We start from the raw sequence: 18,478 nt of genomic DNA on the forward strand, positions 1-18,478 counted from the left end.
ATCAGAATTCAACTTGTTGATCAAGTTAAGGGCTTACCTCTGCACTTAATTAAATCTCTAAAGTGATTCCCTTAGTTCCAAGCTTCTAGCCTCCCAAGTTCCAGCCTTGAATCCTAGAATTTCTTGTTAATTCCCTTCAAAACTCTCCAAGTCTCAATGAGAGGGAAAGTGAGCTAAATGAGAGAGAGAGAGTTGTGCGTTCTCTTGATTCTTTCTTTTCTTTTCCTTATATTTCCTCTAAGTCCTTCTAGAGTCTTAGCTCCCTGAACTATGTTTATCCTTTTTGTCAAAAGTCACAAAATGCCCCTTAAGTCTATCTAAGTCCTTAAGTATCATTAAGGGAAATTCCGTCATTTGCCAAATCCCGCAAATTCCTCGAGTGTTCCCATAAATCCCCGTTCAATCCCAACTTGTCCAAATCATTCCTAAACCACTATTCGATACTCGATAAATCCCGAACACGCTTTACGTTACCAAAAATACCCCTAGGCTCCTCCCAAACTGGGTATTCGACCTCGTTGTGACTTTCTAGATAAACTGCTCCCTAGGACCGTCTCAGATCATGCATCACAAATATATCACCACTCACTCGTGGTTTCAATCAAAATTAACACATAAATCACATTTATGTCCTCAATGGTCTAAAATTATAAATATGCCCCTAATAGCCAAGTGGGGCCCATATGCATATTTAACTCGCCTAAACATTAATTTCTAATCACATAATCATCAAATTCATATATTTAAATAATTAAATTAATTATTACCCCCCCCCCCCCCCCCAACATGCTAATTAAGGCCCCAAACCTTATTAGTAAATTTGGGACGCTACAACTATCCCCTCCTTACATAAATTTTGTCCTCAAAATTACCTGAATAACTCGGGATACCAATTTCGCATCTGTCTCAAGTTCCCATGTCGCCTCTTCCACTTTGTTGTTTCTCCACAACACTTTCACTAAGGCGATGGTCTTGCCCCACAAGACTTTATCCTTTCAGTTGAGAATCTGAACCGGCTTTGCTTCATATGATAAATCCTGATCCAGCTCCAAGTTCTCATAACTTAGCACATGCGTAGAATCTGATACATACTTCCGAGCATGGATACGTGAAACACATTGTGAACCCCTGATAGAGCTGGAGGCATCGCAAATCTATAAGCTACCTCTCCAACCCGTTCAAGAATCTCAAAGGGGCCAACAAACCTAGGGCTCAGCTTGCCCCATACACCAAACAATTTCACCCTTCTCAAGGGAGAAACTCCGAGAAACACATGGTCACCGACTTGAAACTCTACGCTCCTGCATCTCAAGTCTGAGTAACTCTTCTGGAGACTTTGGGAGGCGAGCATTCGAGATCTAATCTTTTCAATTGCCTCATTGGTCCTGTGAACAACCTGAGGACCTTGATATCTCCTCTCACCCGTCTCATCCCAATGAATGGGTGATCTGCACTTCCTCCCATATAACATTTCATACAGAGCCACTCCGATAGTCGTCTGATAGCTGTTATTGTACGAAAACTCAAACAAAGGGAGATACTTACTCCAAGATCCCCCAAAATCCAGCACACAGGCTTGTAACATATCCTCTAGTATTTGAATCGTCCTCTCTTCATCCGTCTGAGAATGATAAGTGGTACTAAACTGTAACTATGTACCCATAGCCTTCTGTAGGCTCTCCCAAAACTTAGAGGTGAAGGTGGGGTCCCGGTCGGATACTATCGACCTCGGAGCCCCATGTAGTCGCACGATTTCTTTCACATATAATTATTCATACTACTCCACAGTATAAGTTGTCCTAACAGGTAAAAAGTGGGCGAATTTGGTATACCTATCCATAATCACCCACACTAAATCATGTTGTCCCACGGTCTTCGGTAATCCAACCACGAAGTCCATGGTGATATCCTCCCATTTCCACTCTGGAATCCCTTGAGGCTGCAACAACCCTGCTGGCCTCTGATGTTCAACCTTGACCTGCTGACAACTCAAACACTTGGCCACATAATCCACCATATCCCTCTTCATTCCCGGCCACCAATATAGAATCCTCAAATCTTGGTACATCTTCGTCGTACCCGGATGTAAAGAGTAGGGAGTGGTATGAGACTCATCTAAAATCTCTCATCGGATACCGAAATGCATCGGAACACAAATCTAACATTTGTACTTCAGTAGTCCCATCTCCGAAATAGAGAAGTCTTTAGCCACTCCAGCTACGACGCTCTCTTTACACTCTTTCAACTAGGGATCCTTCCCCTGTGACTCCTTGATCCTCTCAAGGAGTGTAGACTAAAGAGTGATGTTGGCTAATTGACCAACCACTAGCTCTATACCTACTCTAGTCATCTCTTCAGCTAACTTATCTGATATCTACCTCGAACTGAACAACTGTCCTAGGCCCTTCCGACTTGACGCGTTGGCCACCTCATTGGCCTTTCCAGGATGATATAGAATATCACAATCGTAATCCTTTACTAATTCCGACCAACGTCTCTAGCGCATATTTAGATCCTTCTGAGTAAAGAAGTACTTCAAACTCTTATGGTCGGTGTATATTTCACACTTCTCACCATATAAATAATGTCTCCAAACCTTAAGTGAAAATACCACTGCCGCCAATTCCAGATCATGTGTGGGATACCTCTGCTCGTACTCCTCCAACTGTCTAGATGCATAGGCTATTACCTTTTTGCTTCCATCAGTACACATCCCAAACCCTGTTTGGAAGCTTCACAATAAAATACAAACTTCTCATTGTGTGACGGTGATCAATCGCTGCTTCAATTCCTTGAAACTGTTCTCACACCTGTCTGTCCATACATACTTAGTCTTCTTACATGTCAATTCGGTCAATGATGTGGCTATTCTAGAGAATCCCTCGATGAACCACCGATAGTACCCTGCCAATCCCAAAAAGTTCCTGACCATTTGTACACTGCTCGCCCTGGGCCAATCCCTCGCCGCCTCAATCTTGCTTAGGTCAACCAGAATCCCCTCCTCACTGACAATATGACCCAAAAATGTTACTTGCGGTAGCCAAAACCCACACTTGCTGAACTTAGCATATAACCTATATTCCCTCAACCGTTGTAATATTGAGAATAGATGCTGCTCATGCTTGGTCTCTGACTGAGAGTACACTAGTATGTCATCAATGAACACGATCACAAACTTGTCCAAATAGTCCTTGAAGACCCTGTTCATCAAATCCATAAAGGCTGCTAGGGCATTGGTTATTCCAAAGGACATAACCAAGAATTCATAGTGCCCATACCTCGTGCAAAATGTGATCTTTGGTATGTCCTCCTCTTTAATCCTTAACTGGTGGTAGCCTTACCGAAGGTCAATCTTAGAGAACACTATCTTCCTTTGTAGCTGATAAAACAAGTCGTCGATCCTAGGTAGTGGGTACTTGTTCTTAATGGTCAACTTGTTCAACTCTCTGTAGTCGATACACATCCTTAAGGATCCATCATTCTTCTTGACGAACAACACTGGAGCACCCCATGGCGAAAAACTCTGTCTAATGAATCACAAATCCAGTAACTCTTGCAACTGAATCTTCAGTTCCTTCAATTCTGCTGGAGCCATACTATAAGGTGTCCTAGATACTGGCTCCGCCCCTGGTGCAACCTCTATGGCGAACTCAATCTCTCGGTATCACGACAACCTTGGCCAGTCTGTGGAAAATAATACAGAAAACTCACATACCGGTCTGGTCTCACCCGGTCCAACTGACACAACTCTAGAGGTATCCACAATGTTTCTAGGAATCCTATGCAACCCTCCTGGATCAGGTCTCTAACCTTTAGTGCCAAAATCATAGGTACTCGCAGTCCACTCACTGTCCCCACGAATACAAAGAGTACCTCCCCTTCTAGTTCAAAGGTCACCATCCTACGCTTGCAGTCAATCGTCACCCCATACTTCAATAACCAATCCATCCCTACGATCATATCAAAGTCATCCATTGCTAGCTCAATCAGATCCACAAACAACTCCCTACAGTCTATCTATACTGGCAATGCTCTAACCCATCTCCTAGAGACTACCAATTCCCTAGTTGAAAACAAAGTCTGAAATCCCCTAGCATACAAATCACTAGGTCTACACAGCTGATCTATCACTCTAGCAGAAACAAACGAATGAGTAGCCCCCGAATCAATAAATGTAGTAAAAGAAGAACCAGAACTAGAAATCTGACTTGTCACAACCGAGGGGCTAGCCTCAGCCTCAGTCTGGGTCAAGGTAAATACTCTAGTAGGATTGAGACTGTTGCCCTGTCTCGGCTCTTCCTTCCTGGCTTGTGGGCAGTCCTTCCTTAGATGGATAATGCTCCCACAAGTAAAGTAGGCCTTGATCCCGAATTCTTCTTGATGTCGTCGTCTGCATCGAGGGCACACTGGGAAATTCCTCCAGTTGTCTCCCCCACCCTCTCTCAATATCTGATCTTCAGCCCCCTCAGTTGTAAGGGCCTTGTCCACTACCTGTGCATAAGTTGTAGTCCCCAGATCCAAAGTTTTCTTGACATCACGGACGATCATGACATTCAATCCCCGCACAAACTGATCTCTTCGTGCCATGTTAGTCGGCATCAAATCCGGCACGAACTTTGCTAACCGGTCAAACTTCAATACTCAATAACCGTCATTCGATTATGAGTCAGGTTGGTAAACTCATCAACCTTCGCAGGTCGACCTGCGACACTGTAATACTTCTAATTAAAAATGTTTCTAAACTCTTCCCAGGTCATAACTGCAATATTCCTTCTCTGAGACACAACATCCCACCAGATGTGGGCATCTTCTCTTAACATGTAGCTGGCACAGGCTACCCTCTCATTCCCTTCCACCCTCATGAAATCCAGGATGGAAGAAATCATGTTCATCCACTGCTCTGCTCGCAGTGGGTCTGGTCCACCCTTGAAGGTGGGAGGATGCTACTTCCTGAACCTCTCATACAAGGGTTCCCATCTATTCTCCATAGCAGGCTGGGCTGGCACTAGTGCCACAACCTGTGGAACCTGCAGTCCAATGCCCTGAGGAGGGGTCTATTGCCTCAACTGCCAAAGCTCTTCTTCCGTTTGGTGAATTCTAGCTTCCATCTCGGCAAAAACTATTGCCAATTCAGTGGGGTAGGTGGAGGGTCCTGACCCTGGTTGTCATCCTCGGCCCTATTGCCGCGGAGTCTGATTAATCGCCGAGGCATTATCAGAATATGCCTGCAATCAATGATGCTGCTTATCAGGCATGATAACAACATCCAAAACTACCTTCAAATTCACATCAACCAATCACAATCAACAAATCCACATATCACAAGCAACATACAACAATCAAGGGGCCATGCCCTAGCATCCTGCATATACCAACTCATTCATCATGCTCTATTAAAATATTTAGGAAAACAGTGCACTTTAAGAAACAATCAATCATATAATTCAATATATACCAACCAACCCTGAGTCGAGCTTGTCACTGGTACAATAATTTCCTTACCTATGTCCCGAGCTAATTGAGCACCACAATCACAAGCACAACTCTTTATCCCGAGCCTTGACAAAATCCTAGTCACAACGCATTTTAAATAACCATCCACAAAATTCTAAACCATTAAATAACTTGGAATGTAAATCTAGCCTCTGGAATCTTGGATTCTACCAATCCAGGTAGTAAAATCTATCCCGAGCCTTAAAGCCCTATTCTCCCTTATTTTTCAATTAGGGTCATGGCATGCCTTTTAGAGCCACAACCCGCTACCTGGTCAGAGAGTTAGGCCCTCCTAGTGGAGGACACAGGCCGCGACCAACATCCCTAGGGTCGTGGCGCGCCTGAAGGATAGAGGCCTCCCCAAGCCTTCACGTACATATGGGCCACGACGCCTGTTGAACAAGGCCGCGGCACGAGTCCCAGAAACCAAGAAACCAGCCAATTCCTTAAGTTTTCCCTCAAGCCTAAACCCATAATTCACACCCCAAACTTCAGCCAACCTTAGAATTAAGCCCAAAACCCTTATCCATATAGCCTAAACATCACAATAAATCCATAAACAACCCCATATGCTCAAAATCAAACCTGAATTCAACATTCATGCAAGCCTAAGGTTCTAATAAAAACCAGCAGAATTCAACGTGTTGATCAAGGGGTTACCTCTGCACTTAATTAAATCTTTGAATTGATTCCTTGAGTTCTAAGCTTCTAGCCTCCCAAGTTCAAGCATTGAATCCTTGAATTTATGGTTAATTCCCTTCAAAACTCTCCAAGCCTCAATGAGAGGGAAAGTGAGCCGAATGAGAGAGATAGAGTTGTGGGTTCTTGTGATTCTTTCTTTTCTTTTCCTTCTATTTCCTCTAAGTCCTTCTAGAGTCTCAGCTCCCTGAACTATGTTTATCCTTTTTGTCAAAAGTCACAAATTCCCCTTAAGTCTATCTAAGTCCTCAAGTATCATCAAGGGCGATTTTGTCATTTTCCAAATCCCACTAATTCCTCGAGTGTTCCCATAAATCCCCATTTAATCCCAACCTATCCAAATCATTACTAAACCACTATCCGATACTCGATAAATCCCGAATAGACTTTACGTTACCAAATATACCCCTAGGCTCCTCCCGAGCTGGGTATTCGACCCCATTGTGACTTACTAGATAAAGTGCTCCCTAGGACCGTCTCGAATCATGCATCACAAATATATCACCACTCACTCGTGGTTTCAATCATAATTAACACATATATCACATTTATGCCCTCAACGGGCTAAAATTACAAATATGCCTCTAATAGCCAAGTGGGGCCCATATGCATATTTAATTCACCTAAACTTGCATTTCTAATCACATAATCATTAAATTCATATATTTACATAATTAAATCAATTTTTTCCCTCCCAGCACACTAATCAAGGCCCTAAGCCTTATTAGCAAATTTGGGATGCTATAGGCAAGACTCGGTGCTAGGGATGACTCTGATTGTAAGTCTTATCCTTATCTTCTTTCCTTAGTTCCAAGTTCTCAAAAACTAATCTCTCATTAATCTTTGGTCGTACTCTTGCATGACTCAGATCTGAGGTATTGTTCAGATCTGAGTTGAGGTGGGAACCTTCCAGAACAACAAAATAATTGCTATGACGGAAGCTTTGGAGGTGAACCAGAGTCACGATCAGCTTCTTGAAGAAGGTCGAGGTCCTTAAGCTGCATATTTTGGAGGTTGAGGAGAAGTCCCTGTCCAAGGCTAAGGAGGATGATGCCCAGATCAAGGAGCTTGAGCTTCAAGTGAAGGGCCACGAGGCGCATATTGAGAGCTCCTTCTAGGAGATGTTTTATCGATTTTGGGCATATAATCGGGTCGGGGTTTTCTCATTCCATGATGCCGAGGTCTGGGAGCGTTACCTCATCAAGTTCCAGGACCAATTGGCAAAGGAGACAGCGGAGACAGTGGAGATGGATTTTAGGGCTGAAGCTGATGGAAGGGAGGAAGAGGTGTCATCCCGGGAGCAAACAGCCAGAGCTCAAGAATGAGAGGATCTCCATGTGTTTTAATTTTTATTTATATTTTAAAGGTATTGTAAACCCTTGTAAGGAGGCCTTTCAGGCCGAGACAATTTACACATATTTTCCTTACACATGTTCATTTTTTTATATATATATATATTTGTTCAATCTTTTTGCACCCCTTTTCCATTGACTATTATCATGTTTATAAACTTTTGAAGCTTTTATACACTTGCATAGTTTTAGGAAGTGCTTTTTAGCTCGAGACATGTGCCTGATAGCTTAACAAGTTGATTTCTAGTCGTTGACCTGGTTATATCTAGGAGTTTTGATCGCCTATTTGAGCATACCTGTTAGGATTCAGGCCTCAGACCTGGTTTGGCTCCAGAATTTTTGTGCCTAGTTAAGTTCTAGGATTTCTGTTTTATTTTTACTTTGAATTTTCTGAACTTAGTTCGTGTTCTGAATTCCTTTGAAAACTTGAGCTTTAAAAGTCGTAGACTTTCAAAATTTCCATATTCTAAGTTGCAAATTTTTTTCTTAAGTTTGCACAATATTTCATAGACTCGATGGTTATATGCCCCCCCTAAGGGATCAAAATTTATAAATATTATAGATTGCTTACATAATAAATACATGCTAAATGACAAGGATAAATTGAAAAATTATGGTACCGTGTTTAAATTATACAACAACCTTATACTAGTCAAATTTGAACAATAGAAAACATGACTTTTATATTTAAGCCTTACAGAAGATGAATTACATAAAAGTAACAAAAACTTCCTATAACTGGTAATACTTCTTGAGATGCAAGGCTTTCCAAGTTCGTGGAACCATCTCTTTGTTTAATCGAGCTAGTTTGAAGGTTCCTTCCCATAAGTTCTCCATGATTTGATTGGGTCCTTCCTAGTTTGGTCTGAGTACACCATCTTTAGGGTATTTGTTAGCTGTGAATACCCTCTAGAGAAAAAAATCTCCTAGTATGAGTCTCGGTTCTTTACCCTTTGAGTTGAAGTATCGCATCACCCTTTGTTGGTAATGCGCAAGCAGTAGCTGCGATTCTTCTTGTTGCTCTTTAATTAAATCCATGGATGCATTAAGCATGTCTTAATTCTGATCATGGTCAAAGGTCTTTTGCCTGTCCGACATCACCATAACTACGAGCATTGCTTTGCTTCCAAAAGTTAGAGAGAAGAGCGTATGTCAAGTGGAAGTGTGATGTGAGGTCGTGTAGGCCCAAAGTAATTGTGGGAGATATTCGGGCCATAGCCCTTTAGCATCTTCTAGCTATTTCATTAGAATTTACTTTAGGGTTTTATTCACTCCCTCGACCTACCCATTGGCCTGAAGGTATGCAATTGAAGAGAAGCTTTTAATTATGCCGTATTTCTCACAGAATGTTGTGAAGAGGTCACTGTCAAATTGAGTCCCGTTGTTCAACACAATCTTCTTTGGGAGTCCAAATTGGCATATTATGTTCTTTATCACAAAGTCCAGTATTCTATTTGAGGTTATAGTTGCCAGAGGTTCGGCCTCAACCCACTTTGTGAAATAGTCGATTACGACTACCGCATAGCGAACTCCTCCTTTTCCAGTTGGTAACAATCCAATTAGGTCGATCCCCCACATAGTGAATGGCCAGGGTGAGGAGATCATGGTTAACTCCATGGGTGCAGCTCATGCGATGGTGGCAAAGAATTGGCATTTGTCACACTTTAGGACATATGAGGTCGAATACTTTTTCAGTGTGGGCCAAAAGTAGCCCTTCCTTAACTCCTTGAGGGCCAAGCTTTGCCCCCCCATCCTCGTCTCCACAAAACCCTTCGTGAATCTCTCTGAGGATAACATGTTCTTCCTCAGGCAAGACACATCTTAGAAGAGGCATTGAGTGACCTCATCTGTATAGGATCCCCTCAGCCATAATATACCTCGGGACCTGGCATATCAATTTTTTATGCATACTTTTGGTGTTCAGGCAGTTTCCCAGACTTGAGGTATTCATGATTGGAGTCATCTAGGTTGTTTCTTCGCAAATCATTCTGACCTCTCTCGGCTCTTCATCTATGCTTGGCTTGTCCAAGAATTCTACGGCGACAACATTCAATGTGTCCTCCTCTTTGGTTGTGGCGAGTTGGACTAAAGCATCTGCATTTGTGTTCTTCTCGCGTGGAACTTGTTCAAAAGAGTAGAATTCAAACTTTGACAGTTCATTTTTCACCTTAGCTAGATAACTTGGCATTTTGATTCCTCGAGCTTGATATTCCTCCAATAATTGATTAACCACGACCTGAGAATCACTAAAACATTGAATTTCCATTGCTTTCAACTCTTTTTCTACCTGAACTCCGATCAATAATGCCTCATACTTTGCTTCATTGTTGGATGAATCAAAACCTAATCTCTGAGTTGTATGGGAGCGGTTTCCTTCAGGTGTAATTAGGATTATGCCAACTCCAGATCTATTCTCGTTAGATGACTCATCAACAAAGACTTTCCACAATTCTTATACTGGTTCCCTCATAGGCTCCTCCTGGAACCTAGTACATTAAGTTACAAAGTTAGCAAGCACATGTCCCTTTATCGCTTCCCATGGCTTGTATAATATTTCAAACTGACTAAGTTCGATGGCCTACTTCAACAAACATCCCAATGCTTCAGGATTTTGTAAGACTTGCATTAAATGTTGATCGATTAAGACATGTATGGTGTGGGACTGAAAATGTTGTTTGAGCTTCCTCGATGCCAAGATTAAGTGGATTGCGAGTTTTTCGATCAGTGGATATCTAGATTTAGCTCCCAAAAGCCTCTTACTTGTGTAGTACACTGGTTTCTGTGCTCGATTTTCTTCTCGAACTAACACAGCGCTAATTGCGTTCTCCGTTACTGCTAGGCATAAATATAGACAATCCCTAGCAATTGGTTTTCATAAAATGGGGGGTTCAACTAAATGTTTCTTTAGAACTTGAAATGCATGTTCACATTCTTCTGTCCATTCAAATCATCTATTTCCTCTGAGCAAATTATAGAAGGGGAGGCATTTGTATGTGGACTTGGACACAAACCGATTTAAGGCCGCAACTTTTTGAGTTAAGCTCTAGACTTCTTTCCGCGACCTGGGTTATGGAATTTGTAACAATGATATGGTTTTTTTAGGGTTTTCCTTGATCCCCCTCGAGTTAACTATAAAGCCAGAAATTTCCCCAACGAGACTCCAAAGGTCCACTTCTAGGGTTTTAACTTCATATGATACTTCCTCAGTATGCCAAAACATTCTTTCAGGTCGGATACATGGTTATTGGCAATTTTTGACTTAACAAGCATGTCAGCGACGTACATTTCCATGTTTTTTCTGATCAGGTTAACAAGCATTTTTTTTACTAGTCTCTAATACATGCACCATAATTATTTAGCCTGAATGGCATGACAATGTAGCAGTAAACATTGTGTTCGATCATGAAGCCAGCGTGCTCTTGGTCCGCAGGGTTCATCGTGATCTGGTTATATCCAGAATACATGTCCATGAAGGACATGAGCTTGTGGCCAGCCGTGGCGTCAACCAGTTGATATATTATTGGCAGTGAAAAATAGTCTTTTAGGCATGCCTTATTAAAGTCAGATAAGTCAATACAAGTCCTCCATTTTCTGTTTGGCTTTGGAACCAAAACAGGGTTGGCGATCCAAGTCAGATATTTTGCCTCCATAATGAACCCGCATTTCAGTAGGCGAGCTACTTATTCTTTTAAAGTGTATCCTCACTCCTTCCCCAATAGCCTTCATTTTTGCTGTTTCGTAGGCACGTTTTTGTCCAAGTTTAGGGTGTGCATAATCACCAGGAAAAGACATCAAGATTTTTCCTCAAGAACTCAAGCAACTCCTTTCGTTTGACTCCAAGATTCATCCCAATCTTTACCACCCTCAAAGGTTTCTATGGGTTGAGAATTATTTCTTTGAACTACTTAAGAGCCTGGAGTTCAGATCGGTCTTCACCTATCCTTGGGTCTATTTCATCTAGTTAGGCAACCACTTTATCGGCCTCCTGAGGTTCTTCCAACTCTTTAGCAATTTTCATTGCTTAAGACAATAAATATTTCTTTTTCGATTCATCCCTGGAGTTGAATACCTCATTCAAGAATTGTTTTTGATCCAATCTGTAGGACTCAATAGAAAGGGCAAATCCCTTATGATACACCAGATCTGGCTCGGTTATTGATAGAGTGAATAGATCTGCCATTTCTTGAAATCTCTCTTCTGATTCAAAATTGTGGTGTAACGTATATCCCCCTCTGTTCCGGTCATGGAATAGATGAACTAAATCAAAAAATGGATTTTTGTTCAAGAATGAAATCTTATTGGAATTGTCCATATCCAGTTCATCCTTCAGAACCATATCACATCATGGATCTGATGAAATAGGATGAATTGAGACAGTATTTTGTAAATACGTAATTATCTTGAATATATTAACTATTTCTTTATTTTATGATCGCCTGGAAGGGACAAAAGAAACATCTTGTTCTTTCTTCAACAATTTCTGATCTCTAGTGGACCTCTCAGTAGGATTCTAACCCAGATGAAGTTCTGACCATCTGTCAGAGAAAAAAGAACGAATGGATCCTGTAGGATTCCCAAGAAATTCTTCGATTTCTTCCGGAAGCAGATGAATAATCATCTACTTCTCACGTTCCGTGAATAGCCGGGACATTGAGGAATATCTAGAAAGACATTTAGGGAATCGGTCTAATTCTATCTCTGTTCATTCCGTTTGAAGAAAGGAAGGATCCCAAAGAATCGATCTTTCTTTTAGTTGTTGAATCTCTCTTTGATTGATCAATGTGGGATATTCTGAATCCTCATTACTAATGGAATCAAAATGATATCTGGATCGATCAGAAGATCCTTTCAATTGGCTATAATCTGTTACTTGAACAAAACTAGATCTTGTGGAATCATATTGAATATTTGACGATACATTCCATACCTTACTAAAAACCGATCCTTGTTTTCCAACCACACATTGTCTAACCGATTCCAATTCTCTCTCGATATGTTCCTCAAAAAATCCGATTCGTGCGGATTCTTCCCCCAACTAAAGAAGAGATCTTGGCGGAATTGCCACATATGAAATTGAGCACAATTTTGCAGAGAAATAGCTCACTTGTTTCTCGAGAAGAGATGGGAAACATGCTCAATATCATTTGATTGAATAGTTGACCCAGCTCCTTGTTGTTTGAAGAAACCCTTCGCTTCAATTGGTATTTTTTCACGAAAAGCAAACATGAGAGAAGAAATCCAGTATTTCACTAAGATTTCGAATAGTTGTGCCGAATTCAAGTTGATTATGTTTCGCCTCTTCCTCGGAGAAAGACGATCAAACAATTCCCAATCATGGTCCTTGTGGATCGGATCATCCATATAATATACAAAAAGAAACTCCAGATATTTGATATATTTCTCTTTGAATGAGATCTTAATTCCAGCGACGGTTTCATTAGATATCTTACAACTAGAATCCCTCTTTTTCTGAGCCAGTTCCTCCACCATCGCGAGCCCCAGTTAGATTCAAGCATGATACACTTTTTAGTTATTGGGAGAACCCAAGTACTCTCTTTTGGATCCAGGAAACAACTCTCAGAGATTTTTTTTCCTTTTGGAAGATACAGGAGCGAAACAATCAACCTATTGATATTGGAAGACCAAAAAGATTCTTCCAATGTATCATTTCTGGGTCCAATGAAATTCATAGGTATAGGAAGAAGCCTTGTCAAATAGAGATTTTTTCTTTTGACCATCTTTCGATTGTTAATACGATATATAAGGACCGCTACTACAAATAGTACTACACCCTTGATCGTGAAATATCGATTGCTTGTTGAACCCTGTAAATGTGAATTGCGTGAAAGTAGGATACTCCAAATTCGGGAGTCCAAGAATTTTATAAAACGTTCTTGACGGAAAAAGATGTGAATGAAAGATATCACTGAATTCAATTGGGTCCATGAATCTAAGAAATAGTGAGAATTCTTGATCTCTCTCAATTCGAAAATCCAGGATTTGAATTGATGTCCTTTCATTAAGATTAAGTCCTCCTAAATTGCATTGATTTACCCTAAAGATTTCATTTCAATTGGAATTTGGTTATTGACCATGTACGAGGATCCCCGCTAAGCCTCCATGGCTAAATGGTTAAAGCGCCCAACTCATAATTGGCGAATTCGTAGGTTCAATTCCTACTGGATGTCCGCCAATGGGACCCTCCAATAAGTTTATTGGAATTGGCTCTGTATCAATGGAATCTCATCATCCATACATAACGAATTGGTGTGGTATATTCATATCATAACATATGAACAGTAAGACCTAACAGTTTTATTGAGACTAGAACTCATAGGGAATAAAATTTAAGGATGGAATCAAATATTTCGTAGTTACAGACAAAAGTATTCGGTTATTGCTGAAAAATCAATATACTTCTAATGTCGAATCAGGATCAACTAAGATAGCAATAAAGCATTGGGTCGAACTCTTCTTTGGTGTCAAGGTAATAGCTATATATAGCCATCGAATACCGGGAAAGGGTAGAAGAATGGGACCTATTATGGGACATACAATGCATTACAAACGTATGATCATTACGCTTCAACCTGGTTATTCTATTCCACCTCTTATAATGAAAAGAACTTAAATCAAAATACTTAATAGCATGGCGATACATTTATACAAAACTTCTACCCCGAGCTGCTTCAATTTCCACCATGACCTACTTCCTGGGTTGTGACATTCCCTTCATGACAATGTTGTAGCATTCCCTAGTAGAGAGTGGAACCCCTCTTACAGTGCATTTCCTATAGGATGAAGGGAACTTCATGGCTAAGTGGCAAACATAAGTTATGGCCTCAAACGCCATCAGTGCTAGTCTCCCCAAGATTGCGTTCAAAGCGATTGGGCAGTCAAGTAAAACAAACTCAATCATTTTAGCGACAACCTATACTTCTTTTCCCAAGGTTACAACGAGCTTGATCGCTCCTATTGCAACCATTCCTTCTTCTGAAAACCTATAAAGAGTCATGGAGGTCGCCTTAAGGTCGGTTACAGAGAGTACCATCTTCTCAAGAGTGGACTTAAATATCACATTCACTGAGCTCCCATTATCAATCTAGATTCTTTTCACCCTCCAATTAGCGAGTTGAATGGTTATCACCAGTGGATCATTATGAGGGAATTGAACATGAGTATTGTCTTCTTCTATAAAAATGATTGGTTGTTTATCCAATCGTTGTTGTTTAGATAACCTCTGCTCTAGAGTAAATATTGTGCCCTTGTGAATCTTTATCTCCAGGATATTTCTTATTTGAGATCCATTGATTGTACCTTCTAGGTGAGGTCCGCCTGCAATGGTGACTATATCTCTTCCTTCAACAGGAGGAGATATGATCTAGTTGTCAGGAGCTACAAAAGTTTCTCTTGGATTGAATTGGTTTCCTTGAGCTAGTTGCGGATTTTTCCCTGCTGGTTGATTAGGGACTACTCGATTCCGAGCATATTGAGCCAACGGTCCATCTCGGATGAGTATCTCGATCTCATCCATTAATTGATGACTATCATCAATGTTATGGCCAATGTCGCTATGAAAATGACAAAATTTGGTTGTATTTCTCTTTGTCTGCTGATGCTTCATGGGCTCGGGCTTCTTCCATGGTAGAGGGGAAGAATTAGCCTGATAAATATGCTCCTGCTTATCTATTAGGTCGGTATACGTGGTGAAGATAGGAGTGTACTTTTCCCCGTGCTTATTTTTCTTGGACCTAGTTTGGTTGCCCTTACTGTTTCTTTTTATTTTGTTATTCCCTACCTGGTTGTTATGGAGCACGAGCTAAGCCATAGCTACAACATCTATCGCCACTCCAGCGAGCTGAATAGGGGTCTAGCTAGTTTCTATGACTAAAGACTATGCTTTCTCCATTTGATCCAATCCTGATCTCGAGCCAAGAACTCGTTGGTACTATTCACTCCTTTCCCTTAGAGTTCCTTCCATAGTTCACCTCCCACAATGATCCCTGTCTTCATGGACATAAGCTTGGCGCTATCATCGACATCTCTAGCTCGTGCCATTATGTTAGCGAATCGATCAAGATATGCCATTAGAGATTCACTGGGTTGATGTTTTATATTGGCTAGGGAGTTGGCCTCTATTCGAACTTATTTTCACTGCTCAAAACTTCTTTTTAAACTCTGTCGATAACTGTTTCCAGGAAGTGATTAAGTGCCTCTTAAACTCATTAAACCATAATTTTGTGGGTCCTGTCAACGTGGCTGTGAACAAGAGACAACGCATATCGATATCGACATTGTGGAGTCTTTTCTAAGTGTTGAAGGTCTTGACGTGGTTTGACGGATCGGTGGTTCAATCTTACGAGGGCATGTTTGACATTTTGAAGTAAATGGGATAGGGAGTGGCTGCGAAGTGAGAAGAAAATGGCTTGAGCTCGTCATCTGAATCACAACCGTCCACGATTTTCCCATACAAAAGTCTGTTCATTTTTTCCTCCATCAAGGCCAGCCGTTAAAGGGTTGGATCTCTCATTTCTAAGTTATTTTGGAACTAGTTACTAGTTCCCATCCTATCTTGCACATTATGTATGTCATTATCCCTCCAAACCAGAGCTCAGTTTGGTGGGATGTTCCCATTATCGCACATGATTGACAGATCTCCCATGGTCTAATCATAACTCAGATCATTGTAGCAGGCTGACTCTCCTCTTTGCGTATTTAGATGTTTGCATAGATCAGATTGGGGATTGGAACGCAAACTTTGGCCGGAGCTCAACTGATTTCTCAAGTCGTTCTCATGTCTCTGGGAGGGCATGTTGCATATACTCCAAGCTCTGCCTCCACGATGGCTCTACATCCAATAAATACCATTCACAAAACTTACTGCTTGCGGCTGAGGTTGCGGGACTTGATTATTCCCATGAGGTCGTAGGGCATAACACTACAAGAAAAAACAGTATTCATAACACTTAAAAATTGCTAACCGGGAGTATTGATAACGCTTCTGAAAAAGCTAACATTGCCCCTGTTATTAAAAGTCCTGTCTTTTCTATAACAGTATTCGGATGTTATGTTCGATGTTATCTTAAACTATTCAATAACACATTTTTAGTTGCTATAATATTCAAATTATAACATTTAGTTAGAGTATTTGGTTATAAATTTGACGTTTAATCTTATATTTGTTGCATAACACTTTTCCACTGTTACATTTGATTCTTTTGATAGCATTTTTAGTTTGTTATATTATATAAATCATAACAATTTGTTATGCTTATAATATGTTTCTAAATCATAACATATTAAAAGTCTAGTAATAAAATTTTGTTACTTTAGTGTGGATAATATATTTTAAATTTTATTTTGATAAGTATACCTATATGGTTTTTTTTAATTAAAAGATTTTCATTATTGTATTTTGATAAAAAAAAAATCAAAATTAATCATAAAATGTAATTCTCAATAGATTGATAAACCACAAGTATTACATTAAACAATAACTAATTCAAACCATGAATGTGTCTACTTCATGAGATCTTAGTTCTAACTTAAGTTTGAAAGCATAACATAATAAAGTTTTATAATCTTGAACATTTTTTACTTCAAAAATGAAAAACAGAAACATTACAAGATACACAAAAGTAAATCATGCATGAAACTTGCTCCATCCTTCAATTCATCATCCTTTGTGCACTTGTCTTTGTTGTGAGTCCATATGCTTAGCTACAACAAAATTTAAATAATTAATGCTTCAACTTAAAGTTAATAGTAAACTAAAAGAGTACATAAAAAAAGTTGATTCATTATGCTCGTGTTTCCATTGTGACATCAGCTTGCTCAACTACATAAGAAATTAAATGATTAATACTCAAACTCATACCTGATAGTGAACTGTAAAATAGAACAAATAGAACTACTAAAAAAAATGAATCAACAATTGTCATGGATGGTTTCCCTTGATTGCATGATAATTATCATGAGTGCCTAACTTCATAGAGAATATGAAAAGATTCCAAGACTTAAAGTTGCCAATATGCGTGGTTTGGCAATCAATGGCTTTTCAATAGAGATGTCTACTTGATAAAAATGATAGAATGATTACAAATTATGAGCTTAGATACCAAAGTAGAAATATCTATTTCCAATAAGATACTAGTGATGAAAACCTATATTTCTGGATAGTAGTGCTTTGGCAAAATATTATAAGATAAATTTGATAAAAAAAAATAGAACATCACAGGCCAGCTTACCTTTGAGGCGGGAGGCAACACTGTTGTTTGACATATAGAGGTAAACTAAGAGCCTCTCAGAGGCCGTCATACAAAACCCGTAAAGCTGAAGAAGGTTCATGTGAACTGCCAGGCTGATCATCTCAACTTCAGTTTGGAATTGAATCTCACCACCAATGGCATTACCATCTTTAAGCCTTTTAACTGCTACTACTATACCATCTCTGAGACAGCCTTTGTAGACATTTCCAAAACCACCTTTTCCAACCAAGTACTTGCTGGTGAAGTTGTTTGTTGCCATCTGAAGCTCTCTAAATTGAAATCTCCTCAGGTTTCCAAGGCAAACCTCCTCATGATGTTGCTCTGAAATTTTTTAAAGCCTACAACTGTTAATCTCTTCTTCTTCTGTTTCTTTTTTAATGATATTGCTTAAAAAATGAGTTAGGTTTACTAACCATTGACGTCAAAGAAAATTTGCTGGTTGTGTCTGTACCTCCATCAAAGAAGGAAACCAAACCCGAGAATTAGTAGACAAATGCAGCCCAGGCTTAAATCAATTTTATGGTTTTTGGGTCTCCTAGTAGTTTGAGCATCTTCAAAAGTGGCATAAAGAAGCAAATTAGATCAGTTGTAACATGTTATTTAATAATCTCTCAAATAATCTATCTTAATAACAACAAGAACAATTACAATATAGAAAATGACTTA

The 18,478-nt window shown here is 40.0% G+C and overlaps 1 protein-coding gene across 1 annotated transcript; it reads right to left on the reverse strand.

Moving 5' to 3' along the window:
• Nucleotides 1–17,048: 17,048 nt before the first annotated feature.
• Nucleotides 17,049–18,233, reverse strand: LOC133805041 (protein NSP-INTERACTING KINASE 2-like). The gene is made up of 2 exons (XM_062243145.1): nucleotides 17,792–18,233; nucleotides 17,049–17,264 (listed from the first exon to the last, which is right to left on the reverse strand). Exons 1-2 carry the CDS (start codon nucleotides 18,069–18,071, stop codon nucleotides 17,221–17,223), a joined length of 324 nt encoding a protein of 107 aa, XP_062099129.1. The 5' UTR covers nucleotides 18,072–18,233; the 3' UTR covers nucleotides 17,049–17,220.
• Nucleotides 18,234–18,478: the final 245 nt, after the last annotated feature.

This window comes from Humulus lupulus, chromosome X, assembly GCF_963169125.1.
Source record: "Humulus lupulus chromosome X, drHumLupu1.1, whole genome shotgun sequence".
Lineage (NCBI taxonomy): Eukaryota > Viridiplantae > Streptophyta > Magnoliopsida > Rosales > Cannabaceae > Humulus > Humulus lupulus.